At 42.6% G+C, this 23160-nt stretch overlaps 1 protein-coding gene across 3 annotated transcripts in view; it reads right to left on the reverse strand.

Annotated features, from left to right (window-relative positions):
* Positions 1-3722: 3722 nt before the first annotated feature.
* Positions 3723-23160, reverse strand: part of itga7 (integrin, alpha 7) — a 94443-nt gene continuing 75005 nt past the window's right edge. For 2 of the 3 annotated variants that reach the window (XM_014134012.3, XM_014134011.3), the window contains exons 16-22: positions 21035-21137; positions 18585-18794; positions 13872-13988; positions 12854-12967; positions 11303-11401; positions 10904-11029; positions 3723-7927 (exon numbers count right to left, since the gene is read on the reverse strand). In XM_014134012.3, the coding sequence (XP_013989487.2) occupies positions 7766-7927; positions 10904-11029; positions 11303-11401; positions 12854-12967; positions 13872-13988; positions 18585-18794; positions 21035-21137 (931 nt within the window). In that variant the 3' untranslated portion in view covers positions 3723-7765. Of the gene's footprint in view, positions 7928-8724; positions 8869-10903; positions 11030-11302; positions 11402-12853; positions 12968-13871; positions 13989-18584; positions 18795-21034; positions 21138-23160 lie in introns of all 3 variants that reach the window. The other variant, XM_014134013.3, reaches the window with a different exon arrangement.

The raw sequence follows: 23160 nt of genomic DNA on the forward strand, positions 1-23160 counted from the left end.
CGTGGGAAGCCAGTTGTTTACGTGTCCAGAGGGTCCCTGGTTAGAGCAAGGAGAGGCACAGAAGAAACACTGTTACTTTGCCTGTGCTTGTGTGTGTGTGTGATGGCAAATAAGATCCCAGTCTATATATTTTAACCAATCAGATCAGCTTTGAAAACGAATTGGGCTGCCTGTGTAAACTCAGCTAGAGAGTATGTATGTATATCTATATATATATGATATATATATATATATATCTATATATATATATATATATATATATCTCAGAATAGGAGAGCCTGTGTTAACGCAGCCTGTGTGGTCCCTACAGAGCAACCAACTTACCACCAAAAGACTGTCTTATTAAGACTAATGTGCTCTCTATCCTCTTATTGTTATCAGAATAACCCCCCAGTGCCTCTGACTGTTTCACCATTACTCACCATGACAACCAGGATGACACACACACACACACACATAAAGGCACGCACACGCACACACAGGTCTTTGGGTGACAAAGAACATTTCAGAGAGCTAGTTTGTGATTATATTATCTTAAAAGAGCGTGCCATCAAATCAAATTTTATTTGTCACATGCATCTTACAGTGAAATGCTTACTTACAAGCCCTTAACCAACAATGCAGTTTTAAGAAAATACAAAAAAAAGAGATAAGAATAAAAAATAATTAAATTAAATTAAAGAGCAGCAGTAAATAACAGTAACCAGGCTATATACAGGGGGTACTGGTACAGAGTCAATGTGGAGGCTATATACAGGGGGTACTGGTACAGAGTCAATGTGGAGGCTATATACAGGGTGTTACGGTACAGAGTCAATGTGGAGGCTATATACAGGGGGTACCGGTACAGAGTCAATGTGGAGGCTATATACAGGGGGTACTGGTACAGAGTCAATGTGGAGGCTATATACAGGGGGTACCGGTACAGAGTCAATGTGGAGGCTATATACAGGGGGTACCGGTACAGAGTCAATGTGGAGGCTATATACAGGGGGTACTGGTACAGAGTCAATGTGGAGGCTATATACAGGGGGTACCGGTACAGAGTCAATGTGGAGGCTATATACAGGGTGTTACGGTACAGAGTCAATGTGGAGGCTATATACAGGGGGTACTGGTACAGAGTCAATGTGCGGGGGCACCGGTGTCGAGGTAATTGAGGTAATATTTAAATGTAGGTAGAGTTATTGAAATGAATATGCATAGATAATAACAGAGAGTAGCAGCAGCGTAGAAGGGAAGTGGGGGGGGGGGGGGGGGGGGCGCAATGCAAATAGTCTGGGTTTCCATTTGATTAGCTGTTCAGGAGTCTTACGGCTTGGGGGTAGAAGCTGTTTAGAGCCCCCTTGGACCTAGACTTGGTGCTCTGGTACCGCTTGCCGTGTGGTAGCAGAGAGAACAGTCAATGACCAGCGTGGCTAGAGTCTTTGACAATTCTTCGGGCCTTCCTCTGACACCGCCTGGTATAGAAGGTTCTGGATGGCAGGAAGCTTGGCTCCGGTGATGTATTGGACCGTACGCACTACCCTCTGTAGTGCCTTGCAGTCGGAGGACGAGCAGTTGCCATACCAGGCAACTTAAAATGGCGGCGGAAGAATTGGCAGCAGTTTTACGGGCGCCCAACCAATTGTGCTGTTATGTAGCTTTTTTTCGCGTTATTTGCAACTTATTTTGTACATAATGTTTCTGCAACCGTATCTTACGGCAAAAAAAGAGCTTCTGGATATCAGGACAGCGATCACTCACCTCAGATTAGACAAAGATTTTTACTACAACAAGCAGGAAGCACAGGACATTCTCCGAACACCCGACAAGGCCAACATCCCAGTTACTGGCAAGAGGAAGAGACACCTAGGTCTAACCAGATGCCTAGGTATTTGTAATTGTCCACATGTTCTAAGTCAGAACCGCCCAGAGTAGTGATGCTGGACGGGCGGGCAGGTGCGGGCAGTGATCGGTTGAAGAGCATGCATTTCGTTTTACTTGTATTTAAGAGCAGTTGGAGGCCACGGAAGGAGTGTCGTATGGCATTGAAGCTTGACTGGAGGTTAGTTAACACCATGTCCAAAGAAGGGCCAGAGGTATACAGAATGGTGTATTCTGCTTAGAGGTGGATCAGAGAATCACCAGCAGCAAGAGCGACATCATTGATGTATACAGAGAAAAGAGTCGGCCCGAGAATTGAACCCTGTGGCACCCCCATAGAGACTGCCAAAGGTCCGGACGACAGGCCCTCGGATTTGACACACTGAACTCTATCAGAGAAGTAGTTGGTAAACCAGGCAAGGCAATCATTTGAGAAACCAAGGCTGTCGAGTCTGCCAATAAGAATGTGGTGATTGACAGAGTCGAAAGCCTTGGCCAGGTCGATGAATACAGCTGCACAGTATTGTCTTTTATTGATGGTGGTTATGATATCGTTTAGGACCTTGAGCGTGGCTGAAGGTACGGTGGGATTTTAAATGGTCGGTGATCTGTTTGTTAACTTGGCTTTCGAAGACCTTAGAAAGGCAGGGTAGGATAGATATAGGTCTGTAACAGTTTGGGTCTAGAGTGTCTCCCCCTTTGAAGAGGGGGATGACCGTGGCAGCTTTCCAATCTTCGGGGATCTCAGATGATAAGAAAGAGAGATTGAAAAGGTTAAATGATTGACCTCTAAACATTTGAGTTTGCATCTCTGTACCATGAACTCTGAGCTGGGTAAGGTATTGACCTGATATCTAGATTGTCCTATATTTTGGTAGTTTCTTCATGTTTATTTAGGTGATGTAGTATTATTGTGAATTTCTCAACGTATAAGCTTAAACTCTCAGGTAAGTCTAAGGGCAGCAGGTAGCCTAGCGGTTAATGCATCAGGCCAGTAACTGAAAGGTAGCTGGTTTGAATACCTGAGTATTCTAACAGTTCAGTATTTAGGGCAAGAAGCACTCCAAGTCAAACACTTGGAAAAAATCATTCATAAAGGGTTTTTCGGCTGTCCCAAAAGGAGAACCCTTTTCGGTTCCAGGTAGAACCCTTTTTGGTTCCAGATAGAATCCTTTTTGGTTCCAGGTGGAAGTCTTTCGGGTTCCATGTTGAACCCTCTGTAGAAAGTGCCCTAAATGGAAAACAAAAGGGTTCTTCCTGGAACCAAAAAGGGTTATTCAAATGGTTCTCACATGGCAGGGCTCTCCAACCCTGTTCCTGGAGAGCTACCGTCCTGTAGGTTTTTGCTCACCTGATTCTATTAATTAGCTGGTTGATAAGCTGAAACAGTAGGGGTTGGAGTGAACCTACAGGAGGGTAGCTCTCTAGGAACGGTTGGAGAGCCCTGTCCTATGAGGACAGCCAAATAACCCTTTTAGATTCTAGACAGCATCTAAGAGTGTAGTAAGGGGATCTGCACACGCTTCCCAATGCCTTCTATCGTTTTCGATTAGGAAAAATAAAACGTAATCGAAAACCTTCTTGAAAGGCATCAGGTAGATGAATCCACAAATACGAATATAATGGTACATATATCTAAAAGCTGCAATATGTAACTTTTTGGGTGACCTGAACAAATTCACATAGAATTGTGAGTTATAGATCTGTCATTCTCATTGAAAGCATGTCTAGCATTTTCTATGTGTGTGATTTCTATGCATCCTGTTCTTATGTTTCATTTTTGCACACCAGCTTTAAACAGCTGAAAACAATATTTTTGGATATGGAAAATGCAGTCAAAAGTTTGGACACACCTACTCATTCAAGGGTTTTTCTTTATTTTTACTATTTTCTACATTGTAGAATAATAGTGAAGACATCAAAACAATGAAATAACACATATGGATTCATGTAGTAACCAAAAAAGTGTTAAACAAATCAAAATATATTTCATATTTGAAATTCTTCAAAGTAGCCACTCTTTTCCTTGATGACAGCTTTGCACACTCTTGGCATTTTCTCAACCAGCTTCATGAGGTAGTCACCCGGAATGTATTTAAATTAACAGGTGTGCCTTGTTAAAAGTTCATTAGTGAAATGTCTTTCCAACTGAGCCAATCAGTTGTGCTGTGGCAAGGTGTGTGTGTGTGTGTGTGGGGGGGGGGGGGGGGGGTATACAGAAGATATCCTTATTTGGTAAAAGACCAAGTCCATATTATCCTCTCTAGGGTAGGGGGCAGTATTTTCACGGCCGGATGAAAAACGTACCCAAATTAAATGGCCTACTACTCGGGCCCAGGAACTGGAATATGCATATTATTAGTAGATTTGGATAGAAAACACTCTGAAGTTTCTAAAACTGTTTGAATGATGTCTGTGAGTATAACAGAACTCATATGGCAGGCAAAAATCTGAGAAGAATCTAACCAGGAAGTGAGAATTCTGGTGCTTGTAGTCCTTTCAACTCATTGCCAATGGAACACACAGTGAGTTAGGGTTCATTTCGCAGTTCCTAAGGCTTCCACTAGATGTCAACAGTCTTTAGAAAGTTGTTTGAGGCGTCTATGATGAACAGAGACCCAACAAGAAGGCTGGGAAGTTGTAGACCCATCAGTTCATTGGCGTGCGTTCATGTGAGAAGGGACCTGTGTTCCAAAACGTTTTTCAAGACACAGGAACCGTCCGGTTGGAATATTACCGAAGTTTCATGTTCAAAAGGCCCTAAAGATTGATGCTTTACAACGTTTGACATGTTTGAACGAACTTAAATAGATTTTATTTTTACTTTTCTTTTCGGCGCGCTTCCTACATTTGGAGTAGCTGAACTGAATGCGCGAACAACAAGGAGCTATTTGGACATAAATGATGGAGTTTATCGAACAAAACAACATTTATTATGGACCTGGGATTCCTGGAAGTGCCTTCTGATGAAGATCATCAAAGGTAAGGGAATATTTCTTATGCAATTTATGATTTTAGATGGCTCCAAAATGGCGGCTATCTGTATTGCCTAGTGTATTTTTCTGAGCGCAGTACTCAGATTATTGCAAAGTGTGCTTTCCCAGTAAAGTTAATTTGAAATCTTTCACAGCGTTAGCATAAAGGAGATGTTCATCTATAATTCTTTGAATCACAGTTTAATATTTTATCAACGTTTATGATGAGTATTTTTGTAAATTGTAGCGCTGTTCACCGGACGTATTGGAGGCAAAATATTTTCTGAACGTCACGCGCCGATGTAAAATGCTGTTTTTAGATATAAATATGAAGTTGATTGAACAAAAAATGCATGGATTGTGTAACATGATGTCCTAGGAGTGTCATCTGATGAAGATCGTCAAAGGTTAGTGCTGCATTTAGCTGTGTTTTGGGTATTTGTGATGCATGCTAGTTGCATGGAAATGGCTGTGTGGTTATTTGTGTTTATGTACTCTCCTAACATAATCTAATGTTTTGCTTTCGCTGTAAAGCCTTTTGGAAATCGGACAACGTGGTTCGATTCAGGAGAAGTGTATCAATAAAATGGTGTAAAATAGCCCTTTGTTTGAGAACTTTGAATTATGACATTTTGTGGTTTTAAATTTGGCGCGCTGATTTTTCACTGGCTGTTGAATAGTGTGGGACGATTTCGTCCCACCTCCCCTAGCGAGGTTATGGCAACAACAGCTCAAATAAGCAAAGAGAAATGACAGTCCATCATTATTTTAAGATATGAAGGTCAGTCAATTCGGGAAAGTTCAAGAACCTTTCAAGTTTCTTCAGTGCAGTCGCAAAAACCATCAAGCATTATGATGAAACTGGCTCTCATGAGGATCGCCACAGGAAAGGAAGACCCAGAGTTACCTCTGCTGCAGAGAATAAGTTAATTCGAGTTACCAGCCTCAGAAATTGCAGCCCAAATAAATGCTTCACTGAGTTCAAGTAACAGACACATTTCAACATCAACTGTTCAGAGGAGACTGCAGGAATCAGGCCTTTATGGTCAAATTGCTGCAACGAAACCACTACTAAAGGACATCAATAAGAAGAGCAATGGACATTAGACTGGTAGAAATCTGCCCTTTGGTTGGATGAGTCCAACTGTTCAATTTTTGGTTCCAACCACCATGTCTTTGTGAGACAAAGAGTAGGTGAACGGATGATCTCCGCATGTGTGGTTCCCACCGTGAAGCATGGAGGAGGTGTGATGGTGTAGGGGTGCTTGCTGGTGACACTGTCAGTGATTTATTTAGAATTCAAGGCTCTCTTAACCAGCATAGCTACCACAGCATTCTGCAGCGATATGCCATCCCATCTGGTTTGCGCTTAGTGAAACTACAATTTGTTTTTCAACAGGACAATGACCCAACACACCTCCAGGCTGTGTAAGGGCTATTTGACCAAAAATGAGAGTGATGTAGTGCTGCATCAGATGACCTGGCCTCCACAATCACCCGACCTCAACCCAATTTAGTTGGTTTGGGAAGAGTCGGACCGCAGAATGAAGGAAAAGCAGCAAACAAGTGCTCAGCATTTGTGGGAACTCCTTCAAGACTGTTGGAAAACCATTCCAGGTGCAACTGGTTGAGAGAATGCCAAGAGTGTGAAAAGCTGGCAAACTATTAGAATTTTAGCAACCAGGAAATGGCAGAGCGATTTCTGCATTGTGCATCTTTAAATTATATTTTCTCATGAATTTGATGATATTTTGACGGCACTTCAAAAACCGTGTGGGACATGATCCAGGAAGTAGGCGGGACTTTCATGCCATATTGATGTACACTATGTAGTGTATGTATGTGGACAGTGATGCAACATTTTTACATTTTGCTCTATACTTCATCATTTCGGATTTGAGATCAATTGTTCATATGAGGTGACAGTACAGAATGCCACCTTTTTTTGGGGGGGGGGGGTATTGTCATATCTGATTTAAGTATTTGGACACATTTTTACTTATAGTGTCCTAAAGTAGTCAAAAGTTGAGTATTTGCTCCCATATTTCTAGCATGCAACGACTACGTCAAGCTTGTGACTCTATAAACTTCTTGGAATCAGTCATAGTTTGTTTTGGTTGGGTTTTGGGTTTTGCCCAATAGGAACTGAATGGTGAATGATGATTGGAGTGATCTTCCATCTAAGTGAGTAGATAAGATGTTAGTGAACAGTTCTAAATCAATTCTGATAATGCCATGATTAAGAAAAATCATGAATGAATTATGAATAATAATGAGTGAGAAAGTTATAGAAGCTACAGCAAAGCATGCTAACCTCTCAACATGACCAATAACAAGGGAGGTTAGCATGTCTTGGGGGCAAGATCTTTGACCCTCTGTAACTTTCTCACTCATTGTCTTTCATGATTCATGGTTATCCACATTCATGTAGAAGTATTTAGAACCATCTAATGCAGCCAACACATTTGTAGAGTCACAAGCTTGATGTAGTTATTGTGTGCCAGGAATATGGGACCAAATACTACATTTGACGCTATAAATGGGGGGACTAGATCTATAAAGTGCTTTCATTTCTAAATGGTAAATCAGATATGTATGAATAATACCCTCAAGTGAAAGATGACATTATGTAGCGTCACCTCATATGGAACATTTAATCTCAAATCCAAATTGCTGGACTATAGAGACAATGTAGAAAGTTAGCATCAATGTCCATATAAATACGTAGGAGAGAGTAGTCAGCATTAATAAGTCCACTTCAGAAGAAGGGTGAAGAAGCAGGACGTAGCCTCAATGTGTGTTGTGACACGGTCAGTCTGTGTGCACACATGTATTACTCCGCAGAGTTAGTGAGTGCCATATGGGTTGAATTGGGGGTTTGTTATTATTCAATTCCTTGTTGTTGTTTTTGTTGTTGCTGTCAATCAGGAGGTTCCATCGCTCCAGTGTGTGGCCCACTCTTTCTTCTGGAGGATCTCTGCCTTCTGCTGGCTCTCATGGAACTGGGGCAGGTCCTGATGGGGAATCTTCACCGCATAGTACTGAGGCACTTTGTCTTCATACTGGACCCGACGGAAGAAACCACACTGTGGGAGAGAGAGGGGGGGGAGGGGGGGGGGGGGGGGGGGGGAGTGGGAGAGAGCGTATGAAAAATGCACATTGCTGATGCCGCTGAGTAACCTGAAGGAGATTTTTTTCTTTTGATTGTGCATGTGCCACACAAACCAAAATGTCCAGATGACTTGTGAAACGTCAGTAAAACAGGTGCCACACAAACCAAAATGTCCAGATGACTTGAGAAACGTCAGTAAAAAAAAAAACAGGTGACACACAAGCCAAAATGTCCAAATGACTTGTGAAACGTCAGTAAAACAGGTGCCACACACAAGCAAAGAAAACACACCAGTGCCTTGCAAAACATTACAATTGTGCTGCCGCACATTGTCATTTCACCTACAGCCACCACACTCTTGCAGCGTCCCCCATTTTTTCAGAAACACAAACGAACAACAGAGAACACATATTCATTCTGGCATTCTAACATTGTTATCAAGTGTGGGACCAGATGGAATGATAATGTTAATGAATAGAACCAGAATTATTAGCAACATGAACACAATTTTCTTTTGCCAGAATGAACTTGTTTCAGGTACAGAATTTAAGGTCAAAGATCACACGGCAGGCAGAGCCACAGCACGCAGTACAACAGGTCTCTGTCCGTCAGGCACAGATCTAGGATCAGCTACCCATCCCCAAAACACCTAACCTTAACCATTAGAGGAGGCAATGCAAAACTGAACCTGGATCAGTGTCTAAAGGGAACTGCAGGGCGTGAGAGACCAGGGCATGCCAGTACGAGGCAGGCCAGGGTGCGTGGTTTTACCGCTTGGGGGAGAGGGGAGGGGAAAGCAGGAACCTATTGGTCTGATGCCTGCTTCTCCACCTCAGAGGGCTGAATGTGCATGTGGGCGTGGTAGTATTCTGTCTCGTACTGGGGGTGACGCTCCGTACGCTTGAAGAACCCACACTGAGGAGAGGGTGGAAGAGGAGGAGGAGGAGAAGGAGGAGAGGGGGGATGAGAAGGAGAAGGAGGAGAGGGGGGAGGAGAAGAAGGAGGAGGTGGAGGAGGGGGGAGGAGTAGAAGTTACAACAGAGATGTAGTGGAGGGAGGGAGGTGAAAAGAAGTACAGAGTAAAAGAGATGGAGAGATGGACTAGAGATGAAGAGAGGAGAGATGGAATAGAGCAGAGGTAAATAACTGACTTATCTCAGAGAGGTGAGGAGAATAGAACAAAGATCTGAAGATCACAGCTTTTTTGGGAATAAAAAATACTGTTATTAACCGGTTTTAAAGATGTGAAAATAACGGTTCTGTTCCAGAGCAGGAGAGATAACTTCTGTTCCCTGTTCGGTTTCCATTCCTCTGAAAATGTTTTTTTTTCCGTTTCTGGTTCTGTTCCCTGAAACGCTTCCAACCCCTGCTAAGAACTCATTCTGATTTACAGCATTGACCTGGGGAATAGTTTCAAGGGAGAGGAGGAGGGAATAAATGAGCCAATTGTAAGCTGGGGATGATTAGGTGTCCATGATGGTATGAAGGCCAGTTTTGGCATTTAGCCAAGACATCGGTGTTAACACCCCTACTCTTAATCTTATGATAAGTAACATGGGTTCTTTAGCGACCACAGAGACTCATGACACTTGTTTAACGTCCCATCCGAAAGACTGTACCCTACACAGGGCAATGTCCCCAATCACTGCCCTGGGGCATCCAGGATAATATAGGTACAGTAACTACAGTAGGTATAGTCATATTGTCACATCCTGACCAGCAGAGGGAGCAATTGGATTAGTTTTGATCAGGATGTGGCAGGGTTTTTGTGTGTGTGAATGGTTGTGTTGGTGATTGGGACTCCCAATTGAAGGCAGGTGTGTTGAGTTGCCTTTGATTGGGAGTCCTATATAGGAGTGTGTGTTTTTCTTTGGGGTTGTGGGTAATTGTTTCTTGTTTAGTGTGGTTGCACCTGACAGGACTGTTGGCTGTCAGTTTCCTTGTTTTTGTAGTGTTCTTTCTATTAAATTCAAGATGACGAACACTAACTCTGCTGCATTTTTGGTCCTTTCCTGAAGACAGCTGTGACACATATATGATGTGTGTTGGTACATTTCAGAGTGGGCAGACCAGCAGAACCAGCACCAGGATACCAACCAGGATTATATACAGTTGTGTAAAGTACTTAAGTAAAAATACTTTATTAAAGTACTACTTAAATAATTTTTTGGGGTATCTGTACTTTACTTTACTATTTATATTTTTGACAACTTTTAATTTTACTTCACTACATTCCTAAAGAAAATAATGTACATTTTCCTTGACACCCAAAAGTACTTGTTACAATTTGAATGCTTAGCAGGTACAGGAAAAGGTTCCAATTCACACACTTATCAAGAGAACATCCCTGGTCATCCCTACTGCCTCTGATCTGGCAGAATCACTAAACACAAATGCTTAGTTTGTAAATGATGTCTGAGTGGTGGAGTATACCTCTGGCCGTCAAAAAATAACAATAATAAGGAAATCGTGTTGTCTGGTTTGCTTAATATCAGGAATTTGATGTATAGTAAGCATACTTTTACTTTGTACTTTCACTCAAGTATGACAATTTAGTACTTTGTCCACCACTGTACTTCAGTACATTTAAAACCAGATACTTTTAGACTTTTACTCCAGTAATATTTTACTTGGTGACTTTCACTTTTACTTGAGTCGTTTTCTATTAAGTATCTTTACTTTTACTCAAGTATGATAATTGATTACTTTTTCCACCTGTGATTATATAGACATGTAAGGCACAGTAATAGAGGTGTCCCGTGTGGCTCAGTTGGTAGAGCATGGTGTTTGCAATGCCAGGGTTGTGGGTTTGATTCCCATGGGGGACCAGTATGGAGAAAAAAATGTATGAAATGTATGCATTCACTACTGTAAGTTGCTCTGGATAAGAGTGTCTGCTAAATGATTAAAATGTGTTTAGTCTAGGTTATACTATTAAAGTTGCTGGTACCTTCCAGAGGATGCAGACCATCAGGGACAACACCAGGATACCAACCAGGATGGCTATGAGAATCCACCACCAGGGGATCCAGTACTGGGCAGTCAGACCAACCTCTGGGTAAATCATCACTGGGATCTACAGGGAAAACACAGTAATATAAAGCAATGAGTGTTTTATTGTGAAGTGTCTTGTCTTTACTGTGTATGTATCACTAGTAGTTAAAGCCCAGCGTCTTGGTCAGGAAAAGCCTGGCCCTAGTTATCCGTGTGTGTGTGTGTGTGTGTGTGTGTGTGTGTGGTGTGTGTGTGTGTGTGTGTGTGTGTGTGTGTGTGTGTGTGTGTGTGTGTGTGTGTGTGTGTGTGTGTGTGTGTGTGTGTGTGTGTGTGTGTGTGTGTGTGTGTGTGTTACCTGTGCGGCAGCATCATTCAGCACCAGGTGTTTGATGCTAGACTTGACTGTGATGTTGGCTCTAACCAGCAGCTCCAAAGCACTGACTGATGGGAACTCCTGACGGAGAGAAGAGAGAAGAGAGAAGAAGAGAGAAGAGAGAGAGAAGAAAGAGATGAGAAGTGCGAGACAAGGGAAGAGTAAATTCCTCAGCGACCCCCTCATAACTCGATGGGGATAAATATGATCTTATATATATAAAAAATAGCATATAAGAAGGTTCACACAGACTGGCAGTGCATGGCTAGATAAACCAAGTCTCGGGCCCTGGGAAGGAACATTTTAAAGACCCACTTCCTGGTGTCAGAGAGAACATTTTCTGCAATTCTACACATTTTGTCAGGGGTCAGAAAAAAAGCTTAAAGCTAGAGTCAATAACAAAGCAGCCACCCCGCCACTGTTTTGATAAAAAGCTGAGGGATGGGCCTGGAGAAATGTAACTACTCTCAGATTCACAGCCAGCGTTATGGATGCAAGGACTGACCATCCATGATATAGTATAGATTTACCACGTGTTGAGGCTATACAGTGTTTGTTTACATTCACATTGTTTACAAACATTGGAGAAAAACAAGTTTATATTTTGTGATCTCATGGAGTGTGACAGTTGAACTAAGCTCATGAAGCATTTACAAGTTATATTCTTCAACAATCAATGGGTATATATCATGGTAATCCATACCAAAACTTGATGTAGCAACGAAGGATTCTAGATTTAAATTACAATGCATTTATACAGTGCATTTATGTAAAAGGTGGAATACAACTAGCCAAGAACAACACAAGATACAAGAATTAGGCCCATGTTGCCCAGGTTTAAGAACATAATATGTTCATTAATAATATTGTATTGTATTACACCATGTAAACTCACAGGATCCCCACTTTGAGACACTGTGCTTTAGTCAATTACTATGAATCATGCTCATTGTTTCCTTACTAATACATGACAAAGAAGTTGGACAATGATGGCTAATGTTGATTTATACATAGGTAAAGTACAATGCAAAGTGTCCCCCCCCCATCCTGCTGCAGCCCTCGTGTTGCCTTTGTAGTTACAGTCCGTGATCGCTCTCAATTCTTCATAATGCCCTTTCACAATAACTGTTTAATCAATACAAATGCTACTATTATATTAGACTTGCATTAAGTTCAGGGGAGCGTTGAGATGTTGAGGCTTTTCCAGTATGGGAGCATTGAGATGTTGAGTGGATTCCAGTATGGGAGCATTGAGATGTTGAGTGGATTCCAGTATGGGAGTTGAGATGTTGAGTGGGTGGTTTGAGCCCTGAAAGCTGATTGGCTGACATCCGTGGTACATCAGACCATATACCACGGGTATGACAAAACATGTCTTTTCTTTTAATAACCAGATGATTCAGCTAGCAAAGTACATAGGTGTGTGGCCATAAAAGGCCATACAATTGTATCAACCTGCCGGCGTGTAATGCATTGCATTATGGGAACCGTAGTCTTTATTAACACAATGTGATAGGTGATGTGGTGTTTTACCTCCAGGAAGGTGCTGTTCCACAAACGTCCCTGGATGATGAGGACAGCAGAGCCAGAGAAGCTGTGGAGAGGACACTGGAACAGGATGCAACGCGCTGAACCCAGAAGACAGTCCTACAGACAGACGGGGGGTGGGACAAGTGATGAGAATAGCAGGGGTCGGTATTCAATCTCTGATTCAGATGGGGTTGGGGGTTAAATGCGGAAGACACATTTCAGTTGAATGCATTCAGTTGTACAACTGACTAGGTATCCTCCTTCCCAATCAAACTAGCAGTAAGGATGCTGTGCATTGCGTGCAGGTCTCTTAGGGTTTGGAGCTTATTTCTACAGTGCAGGTTCAACTGAATCTGACGTTTGGTTTACAACCCCCCTCCCCCTCCCTCTGTTTCTCTCCCTCCTCCCATTCCCCCTACCCCTCTCTCCCCCCCTATCCCGCTCTCCCTATCCCCCTCTCTCTGTCTCTCTCCCCTCTCACTCTCCCCTCCCTCCCATTCCCCCTACCCCATCTCCCTCTCTCCCCCCTATCCCCCTCTCCCTATCCCCCTCTCTCTCTCTCTCTCCCCCCTCCCTCCCTTTCTCCCCCCTATCCCGCTCTCCCTATCCCCCTCTCTCTCTCTCTCTCTCCCCTCTCACTCTCCCCTCCCTCCCTCTCTCCCCCTATCCCGCTCTCCCTATCCCACCCTCACTCTCCCCTCTCACCCACTCTCCCCTCCCTCCCTCCCTCCCTCACCCCTCCCACTCTCCCCTCCCTCCCTTTCTCCCCATATCCCCCTCTCCCTATCCCCCTCTCTCTCTCTCCCCTCTTACTCTCTCTCCCCCTATCCCGCTCTCCCTATCCCACCCTCACTCTCCCCTCTCACCCACTCTCCCCTCCCTCCCTCCCCCTCCCTCTCGCTCTCTCTCTCTCTCTCCTCCCTCCCCCTCTCTCTCTCTCCCCCCTATACCCCACCTTCTACCCCTCTCTCTCTCTCCCCTCCTTTTACCTCTCCCCCCTCTCCCTCCCTCCCTCTCTCACCAGTTTGAGTGACTTCCGTCTCTCGGAGGCAGCCACAGCGGGCGTGGTCCTACCCAGACTGCCCTTGGTCATCACATGCCCCTCCTCTTCCGGGTGGGATCGTCCCTTCCTCCTGAGCTGTTCACAGGGACAGGAAACAGAAGACGTTTATTATCACGAGTCCTGTCCTGGGGTCAGAACTGAGAGATTTCTCCTTAGATAGGCCAGCTGCAAAGAAAACACTTGCTATTGTTAGACTCTAGCTTGAAATGTACTGATTCAAGTTACCACACTAAAACTCATGAATTACATTACATGTATAAGGAATGCATGTGTTGGGGTCAATGAAGGATAGATGGGACTAGAAATATGGAAAATTACTGAGAGTAAAAACTTCAAATTCTGTTTCATATTTCTGAAGAGGGAGGTGAAATGCAATTTTTTTGTCTCTGATAAGGCAGGCCGTCTGCGGAACTATGGAGGAGTGAGGAATGCGTCTCCAGGTCAAATCAACAGATGAAGTGAGCAGAAACGTCTGGGAAAGAGGCCAGAGAGGCCCACCACAACGTCTCTCCTACTGCAGTACTATCTCACACATACACTCCCACGCCCACAAAAGGTTTTAGTATACAGACAGGGTTGTGACTACACCAGTGAGAGGAAACAATTCAATTCCTGCCTAGCAACAGAGATGTATTGGTTGTCTAGATGTGTACGGCGCTCACCACGCCTGACCACGCTTGTGTAATCATGCCCTGTCGTTGCAGCTGTATGACCCAGTGGGTGAATAAACTTGGTTTGAGCTTTTTTCTAGTTGTCCGTTTGCGTTTTTACTCAGTTTTTTTGCACTATATTGTAAAAATTCATGAAACCAAAAATAGGGTTTTTGGTTTTCATTTAAGGTTAGGGTTAGGCATTAGGGGTAGCAGTGTGTTTAAGGTTAGGGTTAGGCATTAGGGTTAGCAGTGTGTTTAAGGTTAGGGTTAGGCATTAGGGGTAGCAGTGTGTTTAAGGTTAGGGTTAGTCATTAGGGTTAGCAGTGTGTTTAAGGTTAGGGTTAGGCATTAGGGTTAGCAGTGTGTTTAAGGTTAGGGTTAGGCATTAGGGGTAGCAGTGTGTTTAAGGTTAGGGTTAGACATTAGGGTTAGCAGTGTGTTTAAGGTTAGGGTTAGACATTAGGGGTAGCAGTGTGTTTAAGGTTAGGGTTAGACATTAGGGGTAGCAGTGTGTTTAAGGTTAAGGTTAGGTTTCAAATCTGATGCTATGACTTTGTGGCTGTGCCATGTAGCGAACACTGCTGAGCTGCCTCCAGAGCAAGATTCAATACGAAAAACGCTACCCTACAATAAAGACTAACTGCATAGACTGTTTTATTTTGACTCTGACTCGACACTCTCACAGGACTCTACACACTGACTCTACACACACTCACAGAACTCTACACACTGACTCGACACACTCACAGGACTCTACACACTGACTCCACACACTCACAGGACTCTACACACTGACTCCACACACTGACTCGACACACTCACAGGACTCTACACACTGACTCGACACACTCACAGGACTCTACACACTCATTCACACACACTCACACTGACACTCCAACACACACACACACACACACACACACACACACACACACACACACACACACACACACACACACACACACACACACACACACTTAATTTGCTCACACACACATATGCACACGCATTCATACTGACTCTACACACACACTCACATACAATCAGCATATATGCTGCTGCTGCTCTGTTTATCGTACGCTGAGTGTACAAAACATTAGGAACACCTTCCTAATATTGTGTTGCACCCCCTTTTTCCCTCATAATAGACTTCATTCGTCCGGGCATGGACTCTAGAAGGTGTCGAAAGTGTTCCACAGGGATGCTAGCCATGTTGACTCCAATGTTTCCTACAGTTGTGTCAAGTTGGCTGGATGTCCTTTGGGTGGTGGACCATTCTTGATACACATGGGAAAAACCCAGCAGCGTTGCAGTTCTTGACACCTTCAAACCCGTGTGCCTGGCAACTACTACCATACCCATTTCAAAGGCACTTAAAGATGCAATATGCAGAAATCGCTCCGCCATTTCCTGGTTGCTAAAATTCTAATACTTCCCCTAATTTCAGTTTATGTGTTAAAACAAGCAAGAATAGCATAGAGAATCATTGTACTTTTCATTTTTCATTTTAGTCATTTAGCAGACGCTCTTATTCACGACTTACAGTAGTGAATGCATACATTTCATACATTTTTCCCCCGTACTGTACCATCTAAACCACTGTGAAATATATTTTCAATAACCCAAAATATTGTATTTTCAGCGGTTTGAAGCTGGAGTACAAAACTGAAAGTAAAAGAAGCAAAACTAAACTTAAGCACAGGAAGCATAGAAATATTGCACATAGAACAGATCTACCGCTTCTTAGACTAGCTTTCAATGAGAATGACAGATCTATAACTCACAAATCTATGTGAATTTGGTCAGGTCACCAAAAAAGTGACATATTGCAGCTTTTTAAAAAAAAATTCAGCCCTCCTGTTGTTTTCGTTTCATGTTAATTAATTCTGTGTTCCAGGTCCAAAATGACCACCCCATTATACAGTTGCAGTAGGAAGTTTACATAAAACCTTCGCCAAATAATATTTAAACTCAGTTTTTCACAAATCCTGACATTTAATCCTAGTAAAAAATCCCTGTTTTAGGTCAGTTAGGATATTTTATTTTAAGAATGTGAAATGTCAGAATAATAGTAGAGAGAATGATTTATTTCAGCTTTTATTTATTTCATCACATTCCCAGTGGGTCAGAAGTTTACATACACTCAATTAGTGTTTGGTAGCATACTTTGGAAGTATGCTTGGGATCATTGTCCATTTGGAAGACCCATTTGCGACCAAGCTTTAACTTCCTGACTGATGTCTTTAGATGTTGATTCAACATATCCACATAACTTCCCTCCCTCATGATGCCATCTATTTTGTGAAGTGCACCAGGCCCTCCTGCAGCAAAGCACCCCCACAACATGATGCTGCCACCCCCCGTGCTTCACGGTTGGGATGGTGTTCTTCGGCTTGCAAGGCTTTTCCTTTTTCCTCCAAACATAACGATGGTCATTATGGCCAAACAGTTATATTTTTGATTCATCAGACCAGAGGACATTTCTCCAAAAAGTACAATCTTTGTCCCCATGTGTATTTGCAAACTGTAGTCTGGTTTTTTTAAGGCAGTTTTGGAGCAGTGTCTTGTTCCTTGCAGAGCGGTATAGGACTCGTTTTACTGTGGATATAGATACTTTTGTACCTGTTTCCTCCAGCATCTTCACAAGGTCCTTTGCTGTTGTTCTGGGATTGATTTGCACTTTTCACACCAAAGTACGTTCATCTCTAGGAGGCAGAACGCGTCTCCTTCCTGAGGGCTGCGTGGTCCCATGGTGTTTATACTTGCGTACTATTGTTTGCAGAGATGAATGTGGTACCTTCAGGCGTTTGGAAATTGCTACCAAGGATGAACCAGACTTGTGGAGGTCTACATTTTTTTGTTGTTGATGTCTTGGCTGATTTCTTTAGATTTTCCCATGATGTCAAGCAAAGAGGCACTGAGTTTGAAGGTAGGCCTTGAAATACATCCACAGGTACACCTCTAATTGACTCAAATGATGTCAATTAGCCTATCAGAAGCTTCTAAAGCCATGACATTTTCTGAAATTTTCCAAGCTGTTTAAAGGAACAGTCAACATTTACATTTTAGTCATTTAGCAGACGCTCTTATCCAGAGCGACTTACAGTAGTGAATGCATACATTTCATACCACTTTTTTTTTTTGTACTGGCCCCCCCGTGGGAATCAAACCCACAACCCTGGCGTTGCACACACCAAGCTGGCGTGGCAAACACCATGCTCTACCAACTGAGCCACAGCCAGTCAACGTAGTGTATGGAAACTTTTGACCCATTGGAATTGTGATACAGTGAATTATAAGTGAAATAATCTGTCTGTAAACAATGGTTGGAAAAATGACTTGTGTCATGCACAAAGTAGATGTCCTAACCGACTTGCCAAAACTATAGTTTGTTAACAAGACATTTGTGGAGTGGTTGAAAAACGAGTTTTAATGACTCCAACCTAAGTGTATGTAAACTTCCGACCTCAACTGTAGTTTATAAATCCATAATAATCCATATATTATCACCTAATGTTGTGTTAGATCTTTTTATCAACTTAAGTTCTTGCGGACATTACAAGTTTTGAACTTCTATTTGCTACTTATGGCCTAATAAAAATGGGCTTCTTCTATAGAAAGGTCCTGCCTCTCGCCTGATAGTAGAAAGCATATTATTCAGTCAACGTTCCTATTGGTCCTAGAATATGGTGACATCCTCTATATGAATGCAGCAGCCACTTAAATGCACACACACAATCCATGTCTCAATTGTTTCAAGACTTAAAAATGTTTCTTTAACCTGTCTCCTCCACTTCATCTACACTGATTGAAGTGGATTTAAAAGGTGACATCAATAAAGGATCATAGATTTCACCTGGATTTACCTGGTCAGTCTGTTATTTACTTTCTCGTGTTCTTCTTATTTCTATGTTTTTGTTCTACTTTACTTTATAGATTACTATTTTTACTATTGATATTGACTAATTCATTGTTGGCAAAGAGAAAGAAAGGTATTTTCCTGTACTAGTACACGTACTGTAGCCTGTGGCTGGTCTTCAGAAGGAGAGCTGTGGGAGAACTTCCGTGGGTTGAGGGAGGTGTGGGGTCTACAGTGGGTTTCTGGATGGCCCTGGAAGTGAAAAGCGGTGGGATACAGGAGCCACTTCCCATTGGACAGCTCATGAGGCCACATTATGTTGAGGAAGGCAGAGCCTAGAGTCTGCAGGGACGGCCCAGTGTTGGTCACCTAATCAAAACATGGAGGATTGATTTATTAGTTGAATGAAACACAGTCAATATAAAATGTTTATGATCGAAACAAATTATTATTTGAAATATGCTTACAATTGAGCCTTTGCTAATCCTCGTCGCCTTGGTAACTGTTTTGCAACCTCAGACAACATTTTCCTGGGAAGTGTCACGGATCCCTCCGTAACTTTCATTACGCACAACTGTCCCCTATTCCCACTGATTAGTACTTGTAGAAGTGTGCCCTTTGGTTTCCATTGGGCTGTTGATTATTGTTACAATGTCCGTTGGTGTGTGCGAGTAATTGTGCTGTTTTGGCTTTCGTGCCCTTGTGGATCGCGCAGATGATTATTGGTCTCGTCCCGTGTGTTCTAATCATTGTGCGCTTGTGTTATTTATTCGAGGTACTCCTCGATCTTTTGTTTGGGTTTCAACCCTGTGTTTTGTATAGTGTTTGTTTGGTCTTCGTCCCCGTGCCTTTATACGGCACACTGTAATTTAGGTAAATTAAAAACCCTTATTACGCATTCCTGCGCCTGTCTCCCGACCCTTTATGCCGACGTGACAGGAAGCCCAATTCCCCATTCAACCATTGGCAAAATACCCTCAAATTGATCTCAAACTGCGTTTCGAAACTACCCCTTTACTAATCAGAAAACTATTGGGTATGTTGTGGTGAACTGTCATTACAATCGCTTCACGGGAAGCTGATAAAATTATGTTTATACTTATTTCCCTCATTAAAATGCAAATCAATTTATAACATTTTTGACATGCGTTTTTCTGGATTTTTGTTGTTGTTGTTATTCTGTCTCTCACTGTTCAAATAAACCTACCATTAAAATTATACACTGATCATTTCTTTGTCAGTGGGCAAACGTACAAAATCAGCAGGGGATCAAATACTTTTTTCCCTCACTTTAATTAGCTACCGTGTCGCGCCCCCACTTCCCGCCTGTCTACGGGTGTCCTAGCTAGTTAGCTACCGTGTCGCCTCCCGCCTGTCTACCAGGGTCCCAGCTAGCACGCAGTGTCCTTCGCTCCCACCTGCCAAATTCCTGCCTTCGCCGTGGTAAACAGAACTGCAGGAAACCGGTGCCTGACAGGCAGCGACGAAAGAAACTGTTTTAGCCTCTTCTTTTTTTTCTGTGGGGTTTATCGGTGGTTGGCATCCAACGTTATGGTGCATTAGCGCCACCTACTGTATTGGAGCGCCCCCGCCTCCTGCCTTTGTACCGGAGTCCTAGTTTAAAAATGGACCAATAGAAAGAGGGGTTCCTGCAGATGCAGGAACGCCCCGAATTGCCGGCCGCAATTACACCCTTCCAGACTTGACGACAGTTGCTATCCATTGGAGCGCTGCAATTGGTTGCAAAAGATTATGGGGCGGGGCTTAGCAAAGGGTCAGTTAGGGCCCAAGTTTTTTCTCCTGTTCACAGCAATACAAAGATGCTATGCTACAGTGTCATGCTACGCCGTCTCTTGTTCTCAAAAATAAGAAATAGAGGAACTCAATGGAAATAAGCCCTCTGGCTTTATTGTCTTCAATATTGAATGTAATTTTATTTTGGATAAAAATAACACATATTGTACATCAAGCATGTTGTGGATTTTATCCCATATGATAACATTTGAAAGCATGAATTACAACACTTATTTCTAAAAGTGGCCATCAATGTATCTGGGTTGTTCCACAAAAAGAGTGCCTTTCGCTTCTCTTTGATATTGTAGAAATTGTGAACCAATGTTTCATTTTGAAAGCCTGTTATTGAAGTGCCCTTGGCATTAAAATAGACCACATAGACTATTCAAAAATCTGTATAAAGGCTTACTAAAGTGCAAATATTCAGCATTTTGACATGACATTGAACATCTAATAGTCAAATCATAGTGTAAAAGCAGGTGAGATGGTTCTACTCTTTTTGGTCATTTTCTGGTGTTTTGTGGTAGAAATCTGAGCTGGTTGAGCATAACACGTCAACCATGTTACCCCTAGATAGACAGGCTAGAAACTATAGTAATTTTTTATTTTAACATCTTGAAATGGGGAAACATGTTTTTTATTCAGTTGAACGTCCCCTTTACAACATAATGTTAAAATGAGATCAAATCAAATGTTGTTTTTACCAAGTTACACTTCTCAAAAGGCACCGAATTGGTGGAACGATTCATGTAATATTTTCTGTTGGCTAGTTTTAATTGTCAAATAAAAGTAAACGATCAATCAATCAATATCACCGTAAACTCAAACTCCAGAGCGCTGCCCACGTCGTCGAGAGTCTCCATAGCGCTCTCTCCCTTCACAGCCCCACTGAAGAACAGCTGGTGTGGCCGGGCCACCCTTAATCAACACAGAAACAGACACAGGGTTAGGGTTAGTGGGTTAATGGACAGAGGGTTAGTGTGTTAATGGACAGAGGGTTAGAGTTAGTGGGTTAGGGTTAGTGGGTTAATGGACAGATGGTTAGTGGGTTACCGGACAGAGGGTTAGGGTTTGGTATTTGGTATTTTATTAGGATCCCAATTAGCTGTTGCGAAAGCAGCAGCTACTCTTCCTGTGGGTTCCACACACAACATGAAACATTAAACAGAATGACATAATACAGAAGTTCATTATACAAAAACAGAACTACATACATTTTTTTAAAGGCACACGTAGCCTACATATCAATGCATACACACAAACTATCTAGGTCAAATAGTGGAGAGGCGTAGTGCCGCGAGGTGTTGCTTTATCTGTTTTTTTTAAACCAGGTTTACTGTTTATTTGAGCAATATGAGATGGAAGGAAGTTCCATGCAATAAGGACCCTATATAATACTGTACGTTTTCTTGAATTTGTTCTGGATTTGGGGACTATGAAAAGACCCCTGGTGGCATGTCTGGTGGGATAAGTGTGTGTGTCAGAGCTGTGTGTATGTTGACTATGCAAACAATTTGGGATTTTCAACACATTAATGTTTCTTATAAAAAGAAGAAGTGATGCAGTCAGTCACTTCTCAACTCTTAGCCAAGAGAGACTGGCATGCATAGTGTTTATATCAGCCCTCTGATTACAATTAAGAGCAAAAGGTGCCACTCTGTTCTGGGCCAGCTGCAGCTTAACTAGGTCTTTCCTTGCAGCACTGGACCACACGACTGGACAATGATCAAGATTAGACAAAACTGGAGCCTGCAGAACTTGCTTTTTGGAGTGTGGTGTCAAAAAAGCAGAGCATCTCTTTATTACGGCTAGACCTCTCCCCATCTTTGCAACCATTGAATCTATATGAATTGGCCATGACAGTTTACAATCTAAAGTATGTCATGATGTTGCCCTCTTTGGGTACAGCGAGCACCTTGCCTCTCTCTCTGCACCCCCCCCCCCCCCCCCCCCCTCTCTCTCTCTCTCTCTCCTACACACAGGCTGCTGTTAGGCAGGTCATAAATTCCTGGAGGAGATTCTTCCTCATGGCCAGACAGTATAGAGAGAGTGAGTTTTCATAGAGAGAACAAAATAATTTCTTCCAACTCACAGAACTTCAGAACTGAATAGTATTAGTGTTCTGGAGAATGTATTAAAGGTCGGTGAAGTAGCCAGCTACGAACTGGTCCGTTTGGTACAATTTTGTGAAACTCATGAGACGCAATACAGCCACATTACCATAACCCTGTTTATACAAGAGTCTCAGTTGTGAGGCTTGCATCTAATGGTGGTATAAAATGAATGAGTAAAGATTAAACTATTTGTGAAATGATGTGATGCTATGTAATGATGTTAATGTGAGAGAATTGTATTTCTGTTTAAAGTTTCACTAAGTCATTGGTCCGCCCCCAGGGGCACAGACATGACCTGGCATCATGGGACAGGCCCTTTTCTATGTTCCGAATAAAACCCCCACCTGGTTTTTCCCACTTCAGACCATGCAATTACGAGAGGGCTAAGGTTTGAGTAGAGACCAAGCTTACCTCAATTACGAGAGGGCTAAGGTTTGAGTAGAGACCAAGCTTACCTCAATTACAAGAGGGCTAAGGTTTGATTCCATTGCTGAATTCTTAACCATACCACGTGGTTAACTCAGACTATCGAACCGACAGAATAAGAACAAATCTTTGATACTAATTACTAGTCTGCAGCTAGGAATTCGGTATCATTGAACGTGAAGACCGACAACCGCTGAAACATCTATTCTATAACGACATTACTGAATGTTACTCTAAACTATCCATTCTAACCAACGAACTTTCCAACAGAGATCAAGACGACACAATGAGCGTAAATATATATATCGATTGCAATTATTCCCGAATGAGTGAGCGTTCATGTGCAAAGGTTTAGCATTTCAATGGTTATAATTATCAACTTTGTAGTGTCTTTTATCTTA

This window comes from Salmo salar, chromosome 12 (assembly GCF_965601325.2).
Source record: "Salmo salar chromosome 12, fSalSal1, whole genome shotgun sequence".
Classification (NCBI taxonomy): Eukaryota; Metazoa; Chordata; class Actinopteri; order Salmoniformes; family Salmonidae; genus Salmo; species Salmo salar.